At 38.0% G+C, this 19,884-nt stretch overlaps 2 protein-coding genes across 2 annotated transcripts in view; both read left to right on the plus strand.

The window, feature by feature from the left end:
* LOC134658314 (protein lethal(2)essential for life-like) overlaps positions 1 to 19,884 on the plus strand; it is a 224,229-nt gene that overhangs the window by 59,849 nt on the left and 144,496 nt on the right. The window lies entirely within an intron of this gene.
* The window catches only part of LOC134658292 (transmembrane and coiled-coil domains protein 2), a 62,689-nt gene that overhangs the window by 8,159 nt on the left and 34,646 nt on the right, over positions 1 to 19,884 (plus strand). Inside the window, exon 2 of the mRNA XM_063513912.1 lies at positions 13,346 to 13,497. Coding sequence (XP_063369982.1) covers positions 13,360 to 13,497 — 138 coding nt within the window. The 5' untranslated portion in view covers positions 13,346 to 13,359. The remainder of the gene's footprint in view (positions 1 to 13,345; positions 13,498 to 19,884) is intronic.

The following is a 19,884-nucleotide window of genomic DNA, read 5'->3' on the forward strand; positions in this document are numbered from 1 at the left end:
ATGTCTATAAAAAAATGGGTTCCTTCAAATCTCATTGTGATCTACTGAGAGAGTGACCCCAGAAGGATAAATTCGCTTTTGGAGTTATGTTTTAGTCTTGCAGTATACAGAAAATAATTACAATCTAGCAGAACTTATTTTATAACACCCTAATACTCTAATACCTAAAACATGAAAATTGACACTGGTACAGACAGACGTACAGACGGACGGACGGACTGACAGATGGACAGATGGACAGACGAACAGATGGACAGATGGATGAGCAAACAACAAAATGATCCTTACTACAGGGTTCCGTTTTTTTTTTCTTCTGAGATATGGAACCCTAAAAATAACTTCAAGTTAGATGACAATGCAATACTATGATACTTTTGTGTTGATTAATGATGATGATGGAGACAGAAGACAGCTATAATAACTCTGTGTTAAAACAACGCAATCTAAGTGTAAGGCGTTTTGAGAATTGTCTCGATGAGTATTAGTTAGGTAAGAAAAGTACAGTCAGCGACAAATACTTGTACCAACAATTTATTATTGACTTACTTTTTTATTACAACTATTAAAATTTATTTAATTGAATGTAAGATACTTATCTTATAAAGCTGCGATGATGGCTGTGTGTTCCAGCTCGTTGTGTAGATATACTGGCTTCCTGGTCGAACTCTGACTTAGCTAAATACCTGAAGACTCAGACAATCCCTGGTAACTCAAAACATGACGTACTTAAATCCTTTAACTCTGAACTGTGACGATAATATTGAATTACCTGTTGTGTTGGTCATAATCATATGTACATTTCCTTGTTTTGTCTGAGCAAGCGAGGCGAGAGTGAGCAATGCGTCTCTGGTAACTTAGGCGCTACTGAAAATCGTATATAGTATTTTCAGTTCCTGAATTGTCAATTGAACCACCCAGTAAAATGTGTTAGGTATGTTCTCAGTTACCAAATTTACAATTTGTTTGATTAATGACACTTTCCTTAACATTGGTTAATTTTTAGGTGAATAAATAAATACATATTGTGAGGATAATTTCCGCCCTTTGATCCAATTCCAAACTATGCAAAATTGTCACCATAAATACTGAATACTGATCCAATACATATAAATGGATAAATAAAGTGAACCTAGGACAAGCCCACAACAACCCCGACCACTCACATAGTGCAAGCTCCATCAAACTCACTGCTGCCCTATCCCGATCCACCTCCACAACTCAAGAACAATTAGTGAGTTCTACGCACAAATAAATACTAGAATTTTAATCTAGAAATTATAGTTTGAAAATTGGCCGATTCATTACCCACTAAACTAGACAGGATGTGAAATAAAACCTTAACCGATAACTTATCTTTTATATTGATTTTCTTAAACGCTAAAGTTCTTACTGCTAAGACTCATAATTATATGAAAAATAAATGTATGAAACGAAATTACAACAAGTGTTTTACTACATAAAATTTAGACTTCTGTACACAGTATAAGCAATTGTTCCATCTCTCATCCGAACTACGGCTGATTGCCGCGTCTATTGTTATTTTGTCAATGTGTTTTGTTTTCATTACCTCTCCCTTTATTATTTTATTTCTTCAGGCTATGTGTACTAAAGTTGCTAGAACCATCCATGTCATTTCCAATTCCTTATATCTAGAACAAGCGTGCTGCTATTAGCCCTTTACAACAACTATCTTTTCCTCCCTTTAGATTAAACTTGTTTTTTTTATTTCCAGGCTGTCTTCAGTTTAGTAGTAGCTATCCATTTATTTATGCCGTTGTGATCCGAAGGCGTATGAAAATAAAATCTGCAACATACTGATCTGATGGTTTGATCTTAGTCACTCAAAACTGATCAATGCTAGTTGCTCAAAACTGAACTATGCATTAGCAATCATTGTGATAATTCCTGATTATTAACATTTCACCGAGTCTTCTGACTAATTTCGTTATGATAAAGTGACGATTTGTTTCTTCAACTTTTTCCGTTCATATGTTGTTTCGCTTGTATTAAAATGCTAGTATCGTTTCTTTTGATCCACAACATTTAAAACTCCAGATGCCTCTTGTTCTTCTTTTGGCGATCCTAAATAGTTGCTTCTGATAACAGTGATTTCATGGTGATAATTCAATCAAATCCACCCTGATAAGATAATAACGCTGCTGCATGTTTGATTTCGATTATGTTTTTTTTATTTTTTACAGAAAACTCTAAGGCTCTCTTCTTCTTGATAATGGAACGTTTCTTCATTATGCTCTCTTTTACTTGTCAACTAATTACGCTATGCGCACATAAATCCAAATTATTGTCTCATTTCTTATTACACAAATAAATTTTAGAGGTTATTCCATTGACATTGGAACTAACATAAAGTATAGACCATCCTGTCTCATCATTGGTTGGCTAAGCTCCAATCACTGAACGTTTGTCTATGGCCACAATTAAAGCCTGTCTACACCTTACGATGTGAAAAATCTTGATTTATTCTTCCTAAATACGGTATTCCAACACAAAATAGAAACAACAACGAACACGCACAAAAACACACACACACAACCACATACACTTACACGCGCGAACGAATCTAAAAGTAGTAACACACAGAACACACTATCACTCATTATTATCACTACATTTTTGTTACATGTACACTTTTCGAATTAATGTGATAAACACTCTTCATATAGTTTATCCTTATCTATTAATCATAAAATGGTCCTTGTTAGAAAGAGATAGAAACAAATACAAAATCTCACTTATTTTTCACACTTATTATACACCATGAAATCTTGAACTGACGCCAACATCACTATAAAATAAAATTATCTTCAATCCATGTTTACTCTTCTACATTCTTTGTGTCAAATTCAATTATTGTTTCCAATAACATTCTAAAAAACTCTCCTCCCTTTCTTCCTTTATACCTCTCTCTTTCTTCCATACATAAACATGACAGTAATTAATATTCATTACTGATTGAAAACTTGCTTTTTATGTATTTCTTTCTGCTTCGCAATAAATTTTTCCTGTATGATTTTTTTCTCTTCTGTGCTCAGCTACAAAAATCTCCTCTATTGTTCCTCCCTTTTTTCCATCTTCTTTTTTCGCCATCAAACAATTTAATATCACACCATTCGAACAACAATAATATTATAAAATCGCTCGCAATTTGATGTAAAATCTGTAGAGCCCTTTAATTCAACGTAACGAAACAAAACGCAAACGTCAACGCCATTTTGTTTCCTATTCCATTCTCACCAAAATTAAAACGTCAATCTGACATTGTATTGACTCAGTGTGTCGCTTTCATTTACCGTACTAAAGAAAGAGACGTGAGGACGTACTACCGAATCTAATTTTGAATTACGTATTGTGTTGAAATTACCGCTAGAGAATTATGTCAACTCATACAAATGTCAAATGTTGTAACGGCGAGATAAAAGTTTCCGATTAAATTGCAAACTTGTTTTAAGTGTAAAAACGTGTGAGAAAAACAAGTGAGTATACATTTTTGAGATTAAATATTGCTTACTTTTAATAAAGTCGTATAAATAGTTGTATGAAATTATGTACATTGTTTGTAACCTCCAATGATTGTTTTTGTTTTGATTCCAGATTCAAATATTATTGTCATGACTCCACAATAGGATTTTGCGGCAAGCCATGAACAAAATAGTACCTATATTACTGTGATAATTATTGCATAATGCAGTCTAAGAGGCTAAGATGACTACAAAAACAGGAAATCAAGATGTGAAAGTAACCGGTACGTATTGTTTTAATTTTAAATCATTATCTAAGCCGAGTGAATATATATTTGCAATTTTAACCTCACAAACGAATTCCCCTTAATGAATAAGCTCCATTTTATTTTTATCCAGTCTTTCTGACACTCATGTTCTGAACAACGTACTATTGCTTCTTGTAACCAATATTTTATAAATTTGTTTTGATTTTCAGGTTTAAACAAGCAATACGATCAAAGTGAAAGCCAACCTGTGAGAAGCTCGAACCGATAATTAGTGATGTGTGTGCCTAGACTGTGCTTCAACTAGCATAGCACAAACAATAAAACAAATGAATATATAATCATGTAAGTACATAATACATAATAACCGTTTGTAAAGAAATGAATTCTGAGTCATTGAAATCTCATGATATTAAATGTTACAAAAGAAAATATCAATGAATATCTGAAAATAATTAGCATATGACAACAAAAGACAATAAACTTGTAACAAGACCAAGCAGTTAAATCAATTAATGTTTTAGTATAATAAACCGAACTTTATTGTCTACCTACTATGTAATAATTATCTTGTTAAGCCCCGTTACCCTGTTCTGGTGTATTGTATGTTTCCCCTGCTCTAGAATTTCTACACAAAACTCAGTCTAACTATCTCTTTGGTCATGGAGCAATATAAAACACCTTAATCAATCAATAAATAATTTCAGATCAACAAAAGCTGAAAGCACAATCATTTGCCGGCGCCTCCAGTTTCCAGTCTGAAAAGATACATTTTTGGAAGTCCTGATCTGCGCTATTGACATCAACCGACAACACCCTCTACCAACATGCCAATGACGTCGTGCCGACTACGCCTCTCCATTCGCACGAACGACATCCAGCTAACAACAACTTCTCACGTTGATAAAGCAACTACAAAGAAACACCTGTTGCAGCGTGGCAGGAACACAGTCTGAAATAAATGGAGCAACCTAGAATGAATAGGTACACCTACAGAAGAATAAAGAAAATGTTGCGCTGCGCCAGCTCCTGAAAACCCGTCACGTGACCGCTTTCTCTGCTCTAGCCCATGATAAATCTGCGCTACTTCTTGCCTGCAAAACATGGAGAATGACTAAAATCTTAGACCTTCAAATATATGCCATCATGTCGTCAAAGTCGATTCTTTGCGCTTGCCTGATCTCAATCCATTTAAACAAAAGTCCTGTGAAATTCGGCAATGTACTGTCGATGCTGAGCTGCAAACAGCTGAACTGAATCGGAGGGATGCGAAGCGCGTGGCACAGGGCAGGAGCGAGTGACGACGTCTCACGATGGCCCGCCGCACTAATGGGGTACCGTAGAAATAAAGCGACAACAACAACAATCTGTGGAATAAATGCTGACAAGCGCCCATTCACGTAGAACCTGTGGCACAAGACAGAAAGGACGCTGCGACAGAAATGGAGATATATAAGATAACCTATCTCAAAGAAGGATACTAATATCATAATTATCACTTGATTGTAATCTGCTGTACGAAGGCCGTAGCTCCCGGGCATCATAGTCAAACTGAAATAGTACACAACCAGAAAGGTCTCAGAATTTAGTCTGACATGGCGTGAGCTCATGAAAGCCCTCTAGAGTGGTCAAAACTCGAGCATAAGGTAAACCAAAAAAAAGGTATTGATCATTTTACTGTTTATAAAAATATAAGTTATGCAGATAGATAGATTAAGTAAATATGACCATATGCTCTATCAGTGTCATTGTAATCTCATATTAATATTAAACCTATTGCTTAACATGCATACATACATCCTTACATGTAGTGTCTAAACTTGATCTAGTAAATAGCTGACCCTATGTTATGTATTAGCCAAGAAGTGGCAGATAATTGCTAACTGTATATCCCCTATAAATGTATTCTAACACATTTATATCTAAAAATCACATTTCCAAACTTTTACTTTAGTTTTAAGTCATATGTTAAACTTGAAAATGCTAAAATTTACAAAAGAAACAACAAAAACTAATGCTGAGCCCAATTAACCCAAGCAATAGATATTATTAATTTAATTTATTTTTCTGATTTCAGAAAGCATTGAGCAGCTAGAATTGCAAGAGTGCAGACTGCCTGTTCCAGTGTAGCCTACCTAAGGTCTACTGACCTAATACCACTACAAAATGTCAAATCTACAGGCTGCTTAAGAAAAATTTATTTATTATGTTAAGCATTTCACCCCATATGTGTAATGAATGATTGAAATATGTTCCTAATCATCAATAAAAATTATTTTGCATTATTTCAACCCATGTTACGTATAATTTTGTGAGCTAGCCTTGATAACTGACCGATATTTTCTATAATAATCAGAGCCTTTTCTCTGTAATTATGTGTCTAGAATTTTCTGAATAACTGAATAGAACCTGATCTAAATGTAGTAAAAGTGATAACAATTACTGATTATCTGCCCATTAAATATGAATCTCAAGACTAGCTTACAAAATCACCATTACCCAGTATAAAAACGTGATTCCCATTGGCATATTCATGAGTATCCTAAATACGACTGGACTGATTCTGATAAAAATTATTCTGTAGCAAAGAAGGCAGCTCGGAAGCCCCTGCTCATTGGCATGAAGTGTAGGTAAATGTGAAGTTTAAGCACCCAAAGTAACCCATAAAATGGCGAAGTCTACATTGTGCAAGAAAACATACGTAAACTTCAGAGGGCAGCACTAAAGCAATCTACTCGTTAGCACGAAACGTGAACTGCAGAGGGCAGCACTTGCTCTGGCGTGAAGTATTATTGCACAGTTTATATTTCCAATGCAAGCCCCTATAGACTGGAGCAAATTCAAGGTAATTGCCAGCTCGCTAGACCGTATTGTAAAACAAGTTAGGAAGTTGTGATTTTTTTCAAAATTCCCGCTTCTATGTAAAACGCATATAATGTTTGTACCTAAATAAATGAAAAACGCTTTAAGCAAGGAGTGATTAATTCCTTTAAGTAATTGAAAATGCTAATATTTTCACAAAATAATTGAAATCTTACAGTCACTAAACGTGAACGAACTTTAACCTAAAAAAATCAGTTGTCATTTGCAATGTTTGCATCGTATGTCAAAAATTTTGCCGCGAGTCCGCCATCATAGTTTGCAATATCTTAAAGAAATGTTTAAAATGTTTTATTTGCAAAATGAATAGACTTTTCAACCAAGTTATTCATACCAATCGTGAGTGTAAACATTTATAATGACTAAATGGAATGCAGTGAGTGTTAAGTGTTGTGTAAAGTGAAGAAAAAGTTAATTATGTGTTCACAGACAAAGTCATCAACAAGTACGTACAAATACAATCAAATTTAACCCTTCCCCTGCCCAATAGCTTCAACAACACGCCTCTCATACTCCTTCCGTAACACAAACATCAACTGAAGCCACAATGCATAGAACTAAGGCCCCAACAATACTAAAAGTTAACCTAATCATAACACTGAAAAGCCCCTTATCTTACGGTCAAAGGCACCAACTGAAACACTCCTACCCCCCTCTAATTATCTAGACGATCACGGCCCAATATTCTAAATGATTACCCCATCAAAATTCAAAGAACTTACTTAACCCTTTAATAAAAACAATTGAAAGTTAACCTAGTATTTACCATATACTTACCAATTACTGAATACTTACCATAACTGAAGATCCTAATAGCTTATTAAACTTAACCCTATGAAGTCCAGAGCTCCATGCATGTGTGGCTTATCTTACAAACTAATTTGGCCAGGCTTGTGATCAAGTGGTAGGACCCAACATTGTGACAAATAGTAACTCAGGTACTTTAAAGAGAGAGAGGCATATTATTAAAGCAAACAACAGAATAACGTTTAAGACATTTATTAACTAAAAAGTTGATTTTATGTTATTTAAGTTTTGTTTTTGAGTGTATTTATTTTAACCCTAACCTTACCTGCCTATCAATTACCCTATCAAGTCTTTACCATGGGTTCGTAACTTACAGGACTGGCAGAAAGAACCCACAAGAAAACTGCCAGTGTGACTGAGACTAAAATCTAAAGCTCAAACTAAAAATTTATAACTCTCTGTTAAGAATCAAAAGCTAAGCACATAGAAATCGCAATTGCTTCAAATCTGTGTATCCCTATTTAGATTGAATATAAATAAAATCATATAATTTGAATTTCTTTGATGAGAGGTCTCATAGGAGCGGAGATACCATGATGACACAGACCCTGTAAATTATTAATCCGGTAGTATTCTAATAGAGAACTCCTAACCCTTAAATTTATGCTTCTACATGCTTCTATTTATAATTGTACCTATTAAACATGAATCAGAGTAAAGCCCACATATAAATACATTACAATTTCTTATATTCAGTTCAAGATTCATTTTCTTTTATTTGGTTTTGAACACAGAGTACAGATGAGGTTTCATTACATCTGTAAACCTTCGGAATCGCTCAGCTATCCGATGTTCACCAAATATGAAAACTGAACAGAATTTTGGTATACTTTTCTATACCTAGCCTTATCATTTAGTCTAGGCTTCACCCTAAATTTTATTCATATTTCATAAGTCACTCAAATTCTTAGAGCAAAAGCATTTTATTCTCATTTAATTCAGTTTCAATATCTTTGAATGCAAGGTTTCTTTGTACCTTATCAATATATTGCTCATAAATTCATAATGCCAAAGCTGAAGATTATTTAATTAATTATCTCTAGATTTCAATAAATAATTCGCAATGCCAAGATCTTATTTTCTTATTCTAATAAGTTCATATTCTATATTCGTCTTATTCCCTGAAATTATCTCATTCAGCTTTTCAGTAACATGATAGGTAATAGTTTTCCCAAACGACCTAGAATAAAAATCACATAATAACACAATTCATATGAATAAGTAAGCACTCACCCGGAGATTAGAAGGCTTCGAAGAATTCAGGAACCTCTGCTATCCGCTCCGACGCTCTGCAACCTGCTCCCGGAGCTCTGCAACCAGCTCCCGTCGCCGAAGTTGTTCGGAGAATGCCCGCTTAGGGCTCGCAGTCTTCCTCGGAGTCCGTAGGGCTGCCGGAGTCCGTAGGGCTTCGTGTTCGGAGATTGCCCGCTTAGGGCTCCGTAGTCTTCCTCGGTGTCCGCAGGGCCGCCGGAGTCCGTAGGGCTTCGCAGTCTTCCTCGGTGTCCGCAGGGCCGCCGGAGTCCGTAGGGCTTCGCAGTCTTCCTCGGTGTCCGCAGGGCCGCCGGAGTCCGTAGGGCTTCGCTCTTCTGCTTCCTGGATCCTCTTCTTCGTTCTTCTTAGGAGGTCTTCTCTGGTCCGCTGCCGTAGACTGAATGTTCCCACCTTGGCTCTCACGCTCCTTTTATACCCAATATTTTGTGGTTCTCTCTATGCGAGAATGCTTACTTCGAATTTTTAGTCACTTTAGTCAACTAAAACAATTGCCACCCTTTGTTTGTTACGTCAAACCATTTTTTTAGGCTAAGGTGCAAACGATTTTGAACCTTTTGAATATGAACTTAAGGTCCATTTTCCAATGAACTTGTATACTGAAAATTTTCTTATGGAAAATGTTTTTTCTAAATTTTGAGTAAAATACTTGTTTTTGTTTGTCCTTTTATACAAAAATGGATGTATTTATTTTTTATCTACATATTCCAATAAGCTTCTTTCGTCCAAACTCTATATTTTCGAAGTTTTGATCATAAATAACCTAACATTTTTATTTACAAATTTCTTCGATTTTTCCAATGTTTTCACTATTAAAACTGGCCAAAATTATCTTTTAAACATATATTCTAATTTTCTACAGCATCAATCAATATCAAAACATAACTTTCTTGGTTTTTACGTACTTTTGATTTCGTCAAATAGGGTAATTGTGTCAGATACCGTCCAATTATAGGAGATGTCTACTTTGAAATGCTAAAAAAAAATATTTAAGTAGTCTTACTTAAATGTGCTATATTTGTTTGTATTGCTCATATTGTCTATTTTAGGTTAATATTACGTGACCTTAAATAATATTTACGGTTTATTTTATAAAAAATATATTTTGAAAAAGTAGGGTTATTTCAGTTTCCGTCCGCCTGTGAGCTACTTTTCGTCCACGTATGAGTCAGTTTTCGTCCACTGTATGAAAAAGTACTGTAGGGTGCATTATTGCATTGAAAATCAATTATACCTATCTTTATTTTTTGTTTTTATGTTATATAGATAATTCTTAGTTAGTTACTAGCTTCTGCCCGTGACTTCGACCGCGTAGAATGGTTATTTTCGTGATAAATATTTATATATATTTCCTTCCTCAGGACTCAGACCGACAAACAGTGTTACATTCGCATTTATAATATATAATATCAATATAATAAGGAATCATTTATTTTTAAGCTATGTACGTTACTAGTACCGACTTAGTTTTGTTTTGCATATGCGACAAAAAAATCGCAGCGATTTTAAAATTGTGATTTGTCACATTTTTCCGCGACTGCTCGCGACGCCATTGTCACAAAGTGAATTGCAGCATACGGAGTTGTATGGCCCCGCGCGCACTGCGATAATAAAATCGCACCCCGGACCTCAGTCGGCATTTCGCTCTCCAAGAGTCAACATATCGGAACCTGCTTCTCCAATGGAGTCACAAGATGAGACGCTAGATGTTGACCGTTTAATTATAGAAATAGAAGGAGATCACCTTTGTGGTATAAATACTCAGTCATACAGCGATTGCATATTGTTTCACGCCTGGCGACTGGTACGAAATCCATGTCGAGAATGAACAAATCGTCGACTTTTCATCGCAGTGCGCGCAGTGAATTTTCTGCGATAAATTACAGCGCGATTCTAAAATCGTCTCGCAAAAATTAAAATCGTGGTGCGCGCTTGGCCTTACAGACGCCCGGACCGTGACTTTGCGGTCCGGCGCACGTTAGATCGTGTGTAAGGTGATCCGCCGTATGTACGTCCATTAAAGCCGTGTAACAGACAACCGCACCCATGAGTGAGAGCGAGAAAGAGATGGCTTTTAAGGACGCAGTTTTATAAAGCCCCACATTCACACTCCTACCGTGTAGGCCGCCTCGTAGTCCGCCTCGTTGGGTAGGATTGTGTATGGGGGTTGTGGACTACGAGCCGTCCTACAAACGGCTAAACGGTAGGACGGCTCGTAGTCTACAACCCCCATACACAATCCTACCCAACGAGGCGGACTACGAGGCGGCCTACAAGGTAGGAGTGTGAATGCGGGGCTTAAGTGAGAGCGAAAAACAGATACTTATTAAACCAGCATCCACACGGCCTGGTACAGCTATCAGTTCATGCTGTAGGATATAGAGCGAGATAGGGAGACAATTATATGTCTCATTCTTGCAGGACTATTTTGTAACATCGTGTAAATACTGCTTAATAATCATAGACATTTCAATTATTTTAAAGCCCGCTCCACACTCGTGCGCGAGATATTAAGGAGGGAAAATCGTAAGATTTGACATTTTTTATATTAAGATTCGAGTAATGCTTGATGCTTAAATAATTAATTGCCTATTTTAACTTATTTCCTCGCATATTTGGGGCAAACCACTATGCTCCGGTGGGAATAGCAATTCGTGGAATCGTCTCATTGTCGGACTCAGTTCAATTCTTTCATTTCGTCGAACAAAATCGAAACTCATCCACGAATTGCTATTTTCGCCCTCAGTAATCATGTAATAATAAATCTCGTCTACACCACTCATAGTACATGGACGGAAACTGAAACAATATTTAAAGCTATTTTTAGTTTTCGACCACGTATTTTAAACATGATTTTAATCAAGCAACACTGACAAAATCGTGGACGAAAACTAAAATGTATAATCTTATAAGCAAGAAACATCATTTTAAGAGAAAATATATAGTAGTTTATAAGTCTTTTGAAGTAAAACGATCATAACAAATACTCACCTAGCTGTTCCAGTTACCGTCCGTGTGGTCGGAAACTAAATATTTTTCAAAATTAGTATGTCAGTACTCGTCCACTAAATTTATCAAAGATTATTATGAAAAAACTATAAAAAACACTTAAAATTGCGTTTACTATACTTTTAAGTTGCAGTATGTGCCAATAACGTAACTTAAACTAGTTAAATTAATTAATAAACTTACCGTGAACATTTGCCGCCAACACTTTTTTTTTCTTGCAAAATGACGTTTTCAAGCTCTGGATGCAATGCCGCCACTTACATAATTTTTTTTAAAGCCGCTATTTGTCAGATAACACTTTTATTTTGGTAAAAATATTGCTTAGACATTATGGATTGCAACAAATCCAAACATGTGTGAGAAGGCTTGTTTATATTCAAATTTTCCGCAATTCTTTGTAGCAACTCCGCCAAGTGGACGGAAACAGGCACTGGACGGCAAACAGACACAATTACCCTACGAAGTTTACCTAACAAATTATTTTCTATCCTTTCTCAAATTTTCGAACATTTCCACTATCAATCATGGCTAAAACTATTCCTTAAACATCTTATTTACCTTGTTATAACATTCAGTGATAACAATAACCCTAACTTTACCTTAATTTTTAGTGTCTAAACTTTTATTGTTCAACCTTTTACTAATAAGGACAAATGATTTTTCCTTAATTAAACGTCTAAATTTATATACATTATATTAAATAAATTGATTGAAATATTCTCCCCTTAAGCCTTAGAGTCCCTAATCTCTCAATTGCAATCTAAATCAGACTTTTTCCAGGTGCATATTCTTGCATACAATCAACAGATTTTCCTTTGTAAATTTTAGCCTATAATTATATCATAAAGTTTCATTACCTTACTTAAATACATTTTACATAATCAATACATAATTTGTTTCTCTAATTTTACAGTTTTCTTACTAGATGGATTGTCATTTTACAATTTATTTGCTCATCCTACTTATGTATAAATAGGTACCTGAGTGCTTATAATGAAAACAATTATTTTACATTAAATAATTGATTGACTAAATCTTTCATAAAGAGTACATACAGGGACTCGTTTTATATTAAAATAATGTATATTGGTACTTTAGTTTTGTAGTAATTAACAAAATTAAGTTTTTATTTATTAAGCGAGCTTCTATATGTTATATAATTTTTTGACATACAAAGTTCCTTACATCTGAGTAGTAATACATCAAATTCCTCTTATTTCCTTTTACAGTAAATTATTCTTAATGAATATTCTTGTTTTATAATTAATTATAATTATAATTCTACAACGCTTAATGTGAAACATTTGTCTTCCTATCAAGTTATTTATTCTTTCAATCCATGTAAAACAACTCTGCATATAACCAAGCATATATAATTAATTAATCTAATAAAGTCTGAGAACATTTTTGTGATTAAATTTGTTGTCCCAACAAATCCAATGTATATAAAACATTCCTATATGTAACTATATGCCCATAACTTTAATGAACGATGGCAGAGAACATCGGTATCGTTTCAATATTAGTAGAATACATTTATGCTACTATTGTCGCCTCACCCGGACAAAATACCGACAAAAAAAGTTCGTCCACCCTATTGTTCAATAATTTTAATATATACCTTTGCTTTCAAAGGTCAACACACCACAATGGACACCCTGCACGTGGGCCACGGGCACAGCCTCGGCTCCAGCAGGAGCCAGTCGCCATCTTGTACGGAGCTGGCGCAGCCTGCCGCCGACTCCATCAGGTCCCGCGTGCAGTCGCCCTCCACCGCGCTCCACAGCGTGAGTACATACTCCACACACGTGGAGCACAGGCTCCAGCAATTAGTCGCCATCTTGTACGGAGCTGGCGCAGCCTGCCGCCGACTCCATCAGGTCCCGCGTGCAGTCGCCCTCCACCGCGCTCCACAGCGTGAGTACAGACTCCACACACGTGGAGCACAGGCTCCAGCAGCCAGTCGCCATCTTGTACGGAGCTGGCGCAGCCTGCCCCCGAATCCATCAGGTCCCGCGTGCAGTCGCCCTCCACCGCGTAAGTACATACTCCACACACGTGGAGCACACGCTCCAGCAGCCAGTCGCCATCTTGTACGGAGCTGGCGCAGCCTGCCGCCGACGCCATCAGGTCCCGCGTGCAGTCGCCCTCCACCGCGCTCCACAGCGTGAGTACAGACTCCACACACGTGGAGCACAGGCTCCAGCAGTCAGTCGCCATCTTGTACGGAGCTGGCGCAGCCTGCCCCCGAATCCATCAGGTCCCGCGTGCAGTCGCCCTCCACCGCGTAAGGACATACTCCACACACGTGGAGCACAGGCTCCAGCAATTAGTCGCCATCTTGTACGGAGCTGGCGCAGCCTGCCGCCGACTCCATCAGGTCCCGCGTGCAGTCGCCCTCCACCGCGCTCCACAGCGTGAGTACAGACTCCACACACGTGGAGCACAGGCTCCAGCAGCCAGTCGCCATCTTGTACGGAGCTGGCGCAGCCTGCCCCCGAATCCATCAGGTCCCGCGTGCAGTCGCCCTCCACCGCGTAAGTACATACTCCACACACGTGGAGCACACGCTCCAGCAGCCAGTCGCCATCTTGTACGGAGCTGGCGCAGCCTGCCGCCGACGCCATCAGGTCCCGCGTGCAGTCGCCCTCCACCGCGCTCCACAGCGTGAGTACAGACTCCACACACGTGGAGCACAGGCTCCAGCAGTCAGTCGCCATCTTGTACGGAGCTGGCGCAGCCTGCCCCCGAATCCATCAGGTCCCGCGTGCAGTCGCCCTCCACCGCGTAAGTACATACTCCACACACGTGGAGCACAGGCTCCAGCAATTAGTCGCCATCTTGTACGGAGCTGGCGCAGCCTGCCGCCAACGCCATCAGGTCCCGCGTGCAGTCGCCCTCCACCGCGCTCCGCAGCGTGAGTACAGACTCCACACGCGTGGAGCACAGGCTCCAGCAGCCAGTCGCCATCTTGTACGGAGTTGGCGCAGCCTGCCGCCAACGCCATCAGGTCCCACGTGCAGTCGCCCTCCACCGCGCTCCACAGCGTGAGTACAGACTCCACACACGTGGAGCACAGGCTCCAGCAGCCAGTCGCCATCTTGTACGGAGTTGGCGCAGCCTGGCGCCGACGCCATCAGGTCCCGCGTGCAGTCGCCCTCCACCGCGCTCCACAGCGTGGGTACAGACTCCACACACGTGGAGCACAGGCTCCAGCAGCCAGTCGCCATCTTGTACGGAGCTGGCGCAGCCTGCCCCCGAATCCATCAGGTCCCGCGTGCAGTCGCCCTCCACCGCGTAAGTACATACTCCACACACGTGGAGCACAGGCTCCAGCAATTAGTCGCCATCTTGTACGGAGCTGGCGCAGCCTGCCGCCAACGCCATCAGGTCCCGCGTGCAGTCGCCCTCCACCGCGCTCCGCAGCGTGAGTACAGACTCCACACGCGTGGAGCACAGGCTCCAGCAGCCAGTCGCCATCTTGTACGGAGTTGGCGCAGCCTGCCACCAACGCCATCAGGTCCCACGTGCAGTCGCCCTCCACCGCGCTCCACAGCGTGAGTACAGACTCCACACACGTGGAGCACAGGCTCCAGCAGCCAGTCGCCATCTTGTACGGAGTTGGCGCAGCCTGGCGCCGACGCCATCAGGTCCCGCGTGCAGTCGCCCTCCACCGCGCTCCACAGCGTGAGTACAGACTCCACATATGTGGAGCACAGGCTCCAGTAGCCAGTCGCCATCTTGTACGGAGCTGGCGCAGCCTGGCGCCGACGCCATCAGGTCCCGCGTGCAGTCGCCCTTCACCGCGCTCCACAGCGTGAGTACAATACTCCACACACGTGGAGCACAGGCTCCAGTAGCCAGTCGCCAATGTCGCCATCTTGTATTGAGCTGGCTCAGCCATGAGGCGTTCAACCCACAGACCATGCAGGCAGTCAAATGTTTTTGTAAAGGACTACTACTTCTAAATTACCTTTTTAAGCCCTTAAGCCTATAGTTTTTTAAACCCATAGGGAATAAAATGTTTCTTTAATTTTTGTCCTTTTAAATAATAACAAGGTGTAAACAGTTGACAGCGCCGTTACTTAATAATGTTGAATTCCTTGGTGAATGTTGAGGTATAAGAATCACTAAAACTATAAATTTTAAAAAACAAGTAACATTTTATGATTTTATAGACCGATAACTTCAAAATTTATGCCTAATGTGAAATTAAGTATTTTTTTCTATATCTGTTTCATACTTTGTAGAGTCCACTAATCAAATGAACTACAGACCATTAAATTATTTAATAAATTCAAAATTATTAAAGTGCACAATCCCGTAGATAAGGCTATCTGTCCATCACACTCGTAAATCCGGTCATTATCCGCAAGGCCGCCTGTTTCTGTTAAACCAGTTATTTTTTGCCCGCTGATGAGTATGAGATACATTTGGCATTAATAGAGCGAGACGATGCCTGGTGTTTTATTTATTGAGGTTGTTTGTTACTAGCTGGTATTATGTATTACGCTAGTTTATATGAATTTATTATATTCTGTATATTATTTAATTAATTTCCTATTTTATCTCAAATGAATGTCTTTTAAATTCATTCCGTAAGCAAAGATGGTCCTATCTATACCATATTTTCTTCAACTTCTTGGTTCGGCCACACAGATGCCTTGCAGCACTCGCAGCGAGGTTGTTTAAGCCGAAAAACCTAAAAAAAGTCACATACTCGTATAAGTATGTATATATATTAATATGTATTATAGCGTTTGTATTTGTTTTTATTTATTGTTTTTTGTCATGTTTTTGTACCATATATATGAATAGTTTTTTTATAGCGTTAATATCTACCTACGTTATAATTTATAACAATATGCCGTTAGAAACTTTCCAAAAAAGCGAAATTTCCACATGGAAAAAGCTGGAAACATCTCACTTTTTTTATGGGAATCGAAATTTTCGATCCTTTGTTTCCTGTGTTTCCGAGAACTTTTCCAGCTTTTTGGAAACATTTCGCAACTTGCACATCCATCAGCTTTAATATTATTTTCGAAATTAACTAGCTATTTATGTGTCGTAGGTAATTGAAGCTTGTTTGTAAAGCGAGCACGTCCAAAGCCCGAGTGGCGCCGAGATCTCACGAACATCCGATATTGCATATTGAATTCGCCAAAAAAGCTTTTCGCCATGTTTGCTGAAAAAAGCCTGGAGAGCTTTAGCGTACACATATCAAATTTATATTAAGACATTAAGGAAATCGTCATAAGTAGATTTTTTCACTTTATCAACAAGTTTTGGATTAAAGGAAACCCCTGTCAAATATAAATGTTTATTTGCCAAAATACGTTACAATTAGGTTTTAATACAGTTTTAGAATAAAGCCAACATGCAAAAATGTTTGTAACTTACATTTACTAGTACATCAGGTACATGCAGTAAAATTTAATAATCAAAATCAAAAAAGGTAGCGTGTTCGCGGTGTTAGAATCTCGCTGGAAGGCATGAATTTTTTCATTGGTCTTTAGATTTTAATAGCGGCATAAGTGCTAGCTGACTAGTCTTCATTTTTTGATTCGTTATTTGAAAAATTTCAAGAAATCCTGCGGGCGTAAGGTGATCGCTGTCGTAATAATGAGATGTTAAAAAGTGACAATACATTTCAAAGTCACGTGAATATGCTGCGACCTTTATGTTACTATTAAAATTTTCATTTAAATATTACAAATATATTTTTCATCTGGCCAGGCACGGTAATTTAAACTGGGAGTATATTCGTGTTCGCACCAATTACGAAATTACGAATAGCTCTATGAAGCTGATTAATCCAAGAAAACATGAGAACTATTAGTATAACATCCGTTACCGCGTTCGTTTGATCTTTGTTCGAATGTCCGACAAACCCTTGCTTTAGCGGGAAATCGCCTTCACCTACTAGCTCAATCTCATGATTATATGCTTCGTTTGATATTATATTTATTACTATGGTTTTGTATGCGTATACATTTTCAGATTGATACTTTACAATGTTATTTCTAAGTAGGGTAATAGTTCCAAATTTTGCGATGGTATAATATAAAGCTGGCCACTGACGAGCCTTCCAACAGTCCAAATAGCGTGGCTGCAATCCAAAATTGGTCCGTGAATGTCAAAAACGTACAATGTTTAATATTAGGATGCCGTCCATTTGGATGAATCCATTGTAACGGCATCCATTTGGAAGGCTCGTCAGTGGCCTGCTTAACATATGAAAGGTCGGTTGCACTAAAGGTTCGACAAAGACCGAGCAAAGCTCGGAAAACGTATAAAAATTCAACACTGCGCGTTTTCCCAGGGTTAAGACCTACCTATATCGATTTTTCGCCCCCGAAAACCCCCATGTAGCAAATGTCATCGAAATCGTTAGAGTCGATTCCGAGATCCCCGCAATATATATAAAAATAAATATACAAGAATTGCTCGTTTAAAGGTATAAGATTAGAAAGGTCTGATGTCTTCCGGATCACCATGCGATATTATATGTCTAATTTAGTCCTTCCTCTTTTAACCCTTTCTCTTAATTACCTTCAAATTGTTTTTTTATCCAACCTAAGGCCTTCCTTATATAGGTAGTATAGGTAGTCAAAACAAAGTGATTTAGGTGCGTCATAGCGTATTTAACTCTATACACTAACATGCACCACACTTTTACATAATCCGTACTAAGACACTTATTATTATTATTTAATAGTCAAGTTTCTAAATATTTTTGTATATTTATATTATTATTTTTTGTACATCGATAATCTGTTCGTGATCTGGGTTCTAGTATTATCAGTGCTTCACCCGAAAGAGTGGAGCGTATTACTGAACCAGAACCCTTTTGTTTTGCTGCAACGCACACAGCAAACCTACCTTTTATTGATGCTTCTTGTTCTTTATTTTAGTTTGATATTGTTATTGTTTCTATTTTTTTTGTCAATATGTGTGTATCAATATGGTTTATCTATCTATCTCTTCATTACCATTATCATTATGGTATAATTTATAATAACACAATCAATCAAGAAGCTCGTTAGATCTTTATCTATCTCCATTCGCAGTTGTTTTGATTCAATACTCTTCAGTTTGGTCCTTCCATATTTACGTTCTCGACGTCTTCTGATACTTAAAAGAGCCGTGAAACAGTGTTTAAAAAGTAGACAAGCAAACTGCCTATCAAATTTAGTGTAAAATAAAAAAAACAATTTTAATGCCTCGGATCTAAAAGTGCCGTAAAACATGTGCGAATCAGAGAGTGCTGTGTTGCTTCGATTAGACGATTGGCATGATAGATGTGTAGAGTATTTAGAGAAAATAGTCGTGTTTGTAGTGGGTAATCTGTTGTTGTGTATGTTGCGAATGATGCTTCCACGGACATAGGGGAATAAGGTAAATGTTAATTATTAGAGGTTTAAGTCGTTTAGGTTTCCTGTTGCAAATTGTAGCATTAAATATTTATAGTTTTGAGGTAGGTACCTACATTACACAGACGCACTGTGTTGTTAATTATATTAATTGGCTAACAGTTCCAAATGCGGTGAAAGTGCTTGCCAAATAGTATATAATTTACGACATCATTCACAACCACAAAATCGAAATTCATAGGTGTTCTTTAATAAGTTGTAGTGTCCTTAATGTTCGCGAAATTACACATTATTTTTGTTTGGCAATGTCTAAATGGATGTCATATTCATTTAGACATTGTCATGCCTCTCTTTATTTCCTAAGATTTGTGTAGTGTTTGTATACTTCCATAAAATAAGAGTAATTTTAGATTTACGCTAGTGTAAATTTTAACAAGAAAAATCTCTTTTACTACCTACTAACAAAGCTATCATATATCCCCTTATCAAAATCAATTGATAGAAACCAAAAAACACCTCTAAGTATGTACTATCCCGTATACTCCGTATAGTGTCGCTCTCCATACAAAATGTCTTAACTACCGTACATTTTTTATTCAGATATGTCGTTTTATATAGAAATGGCATAACCATGAAGATGCGGGATTGAACAATGACTACAATAGAGACATTAGGGGATAAGGGTGTTAAATTTATTTTATGGGAACGCGGTAGGTAATCGTGTAGTTAATGGGATGATTTCTATTTTGTTGTCGATTTTTTTTTCTAATTTAGATACAATTTTGTGGATAGAGTCTTTAC

This window comes from Cydia amplana, chromosome 22, assembly GCF_948474715.1.
Source record: "Cydia amplana chromosome 22, ilCydAmpl1.1, whole genome shotgun sequence".
In the NCBI taxonomy this organism is placed as follows: Eukaryota; Metazoa; Arthropoda; class Insecta; order Lepidoptera; family Tortricidae; genus Cydia; species Cydia amplana.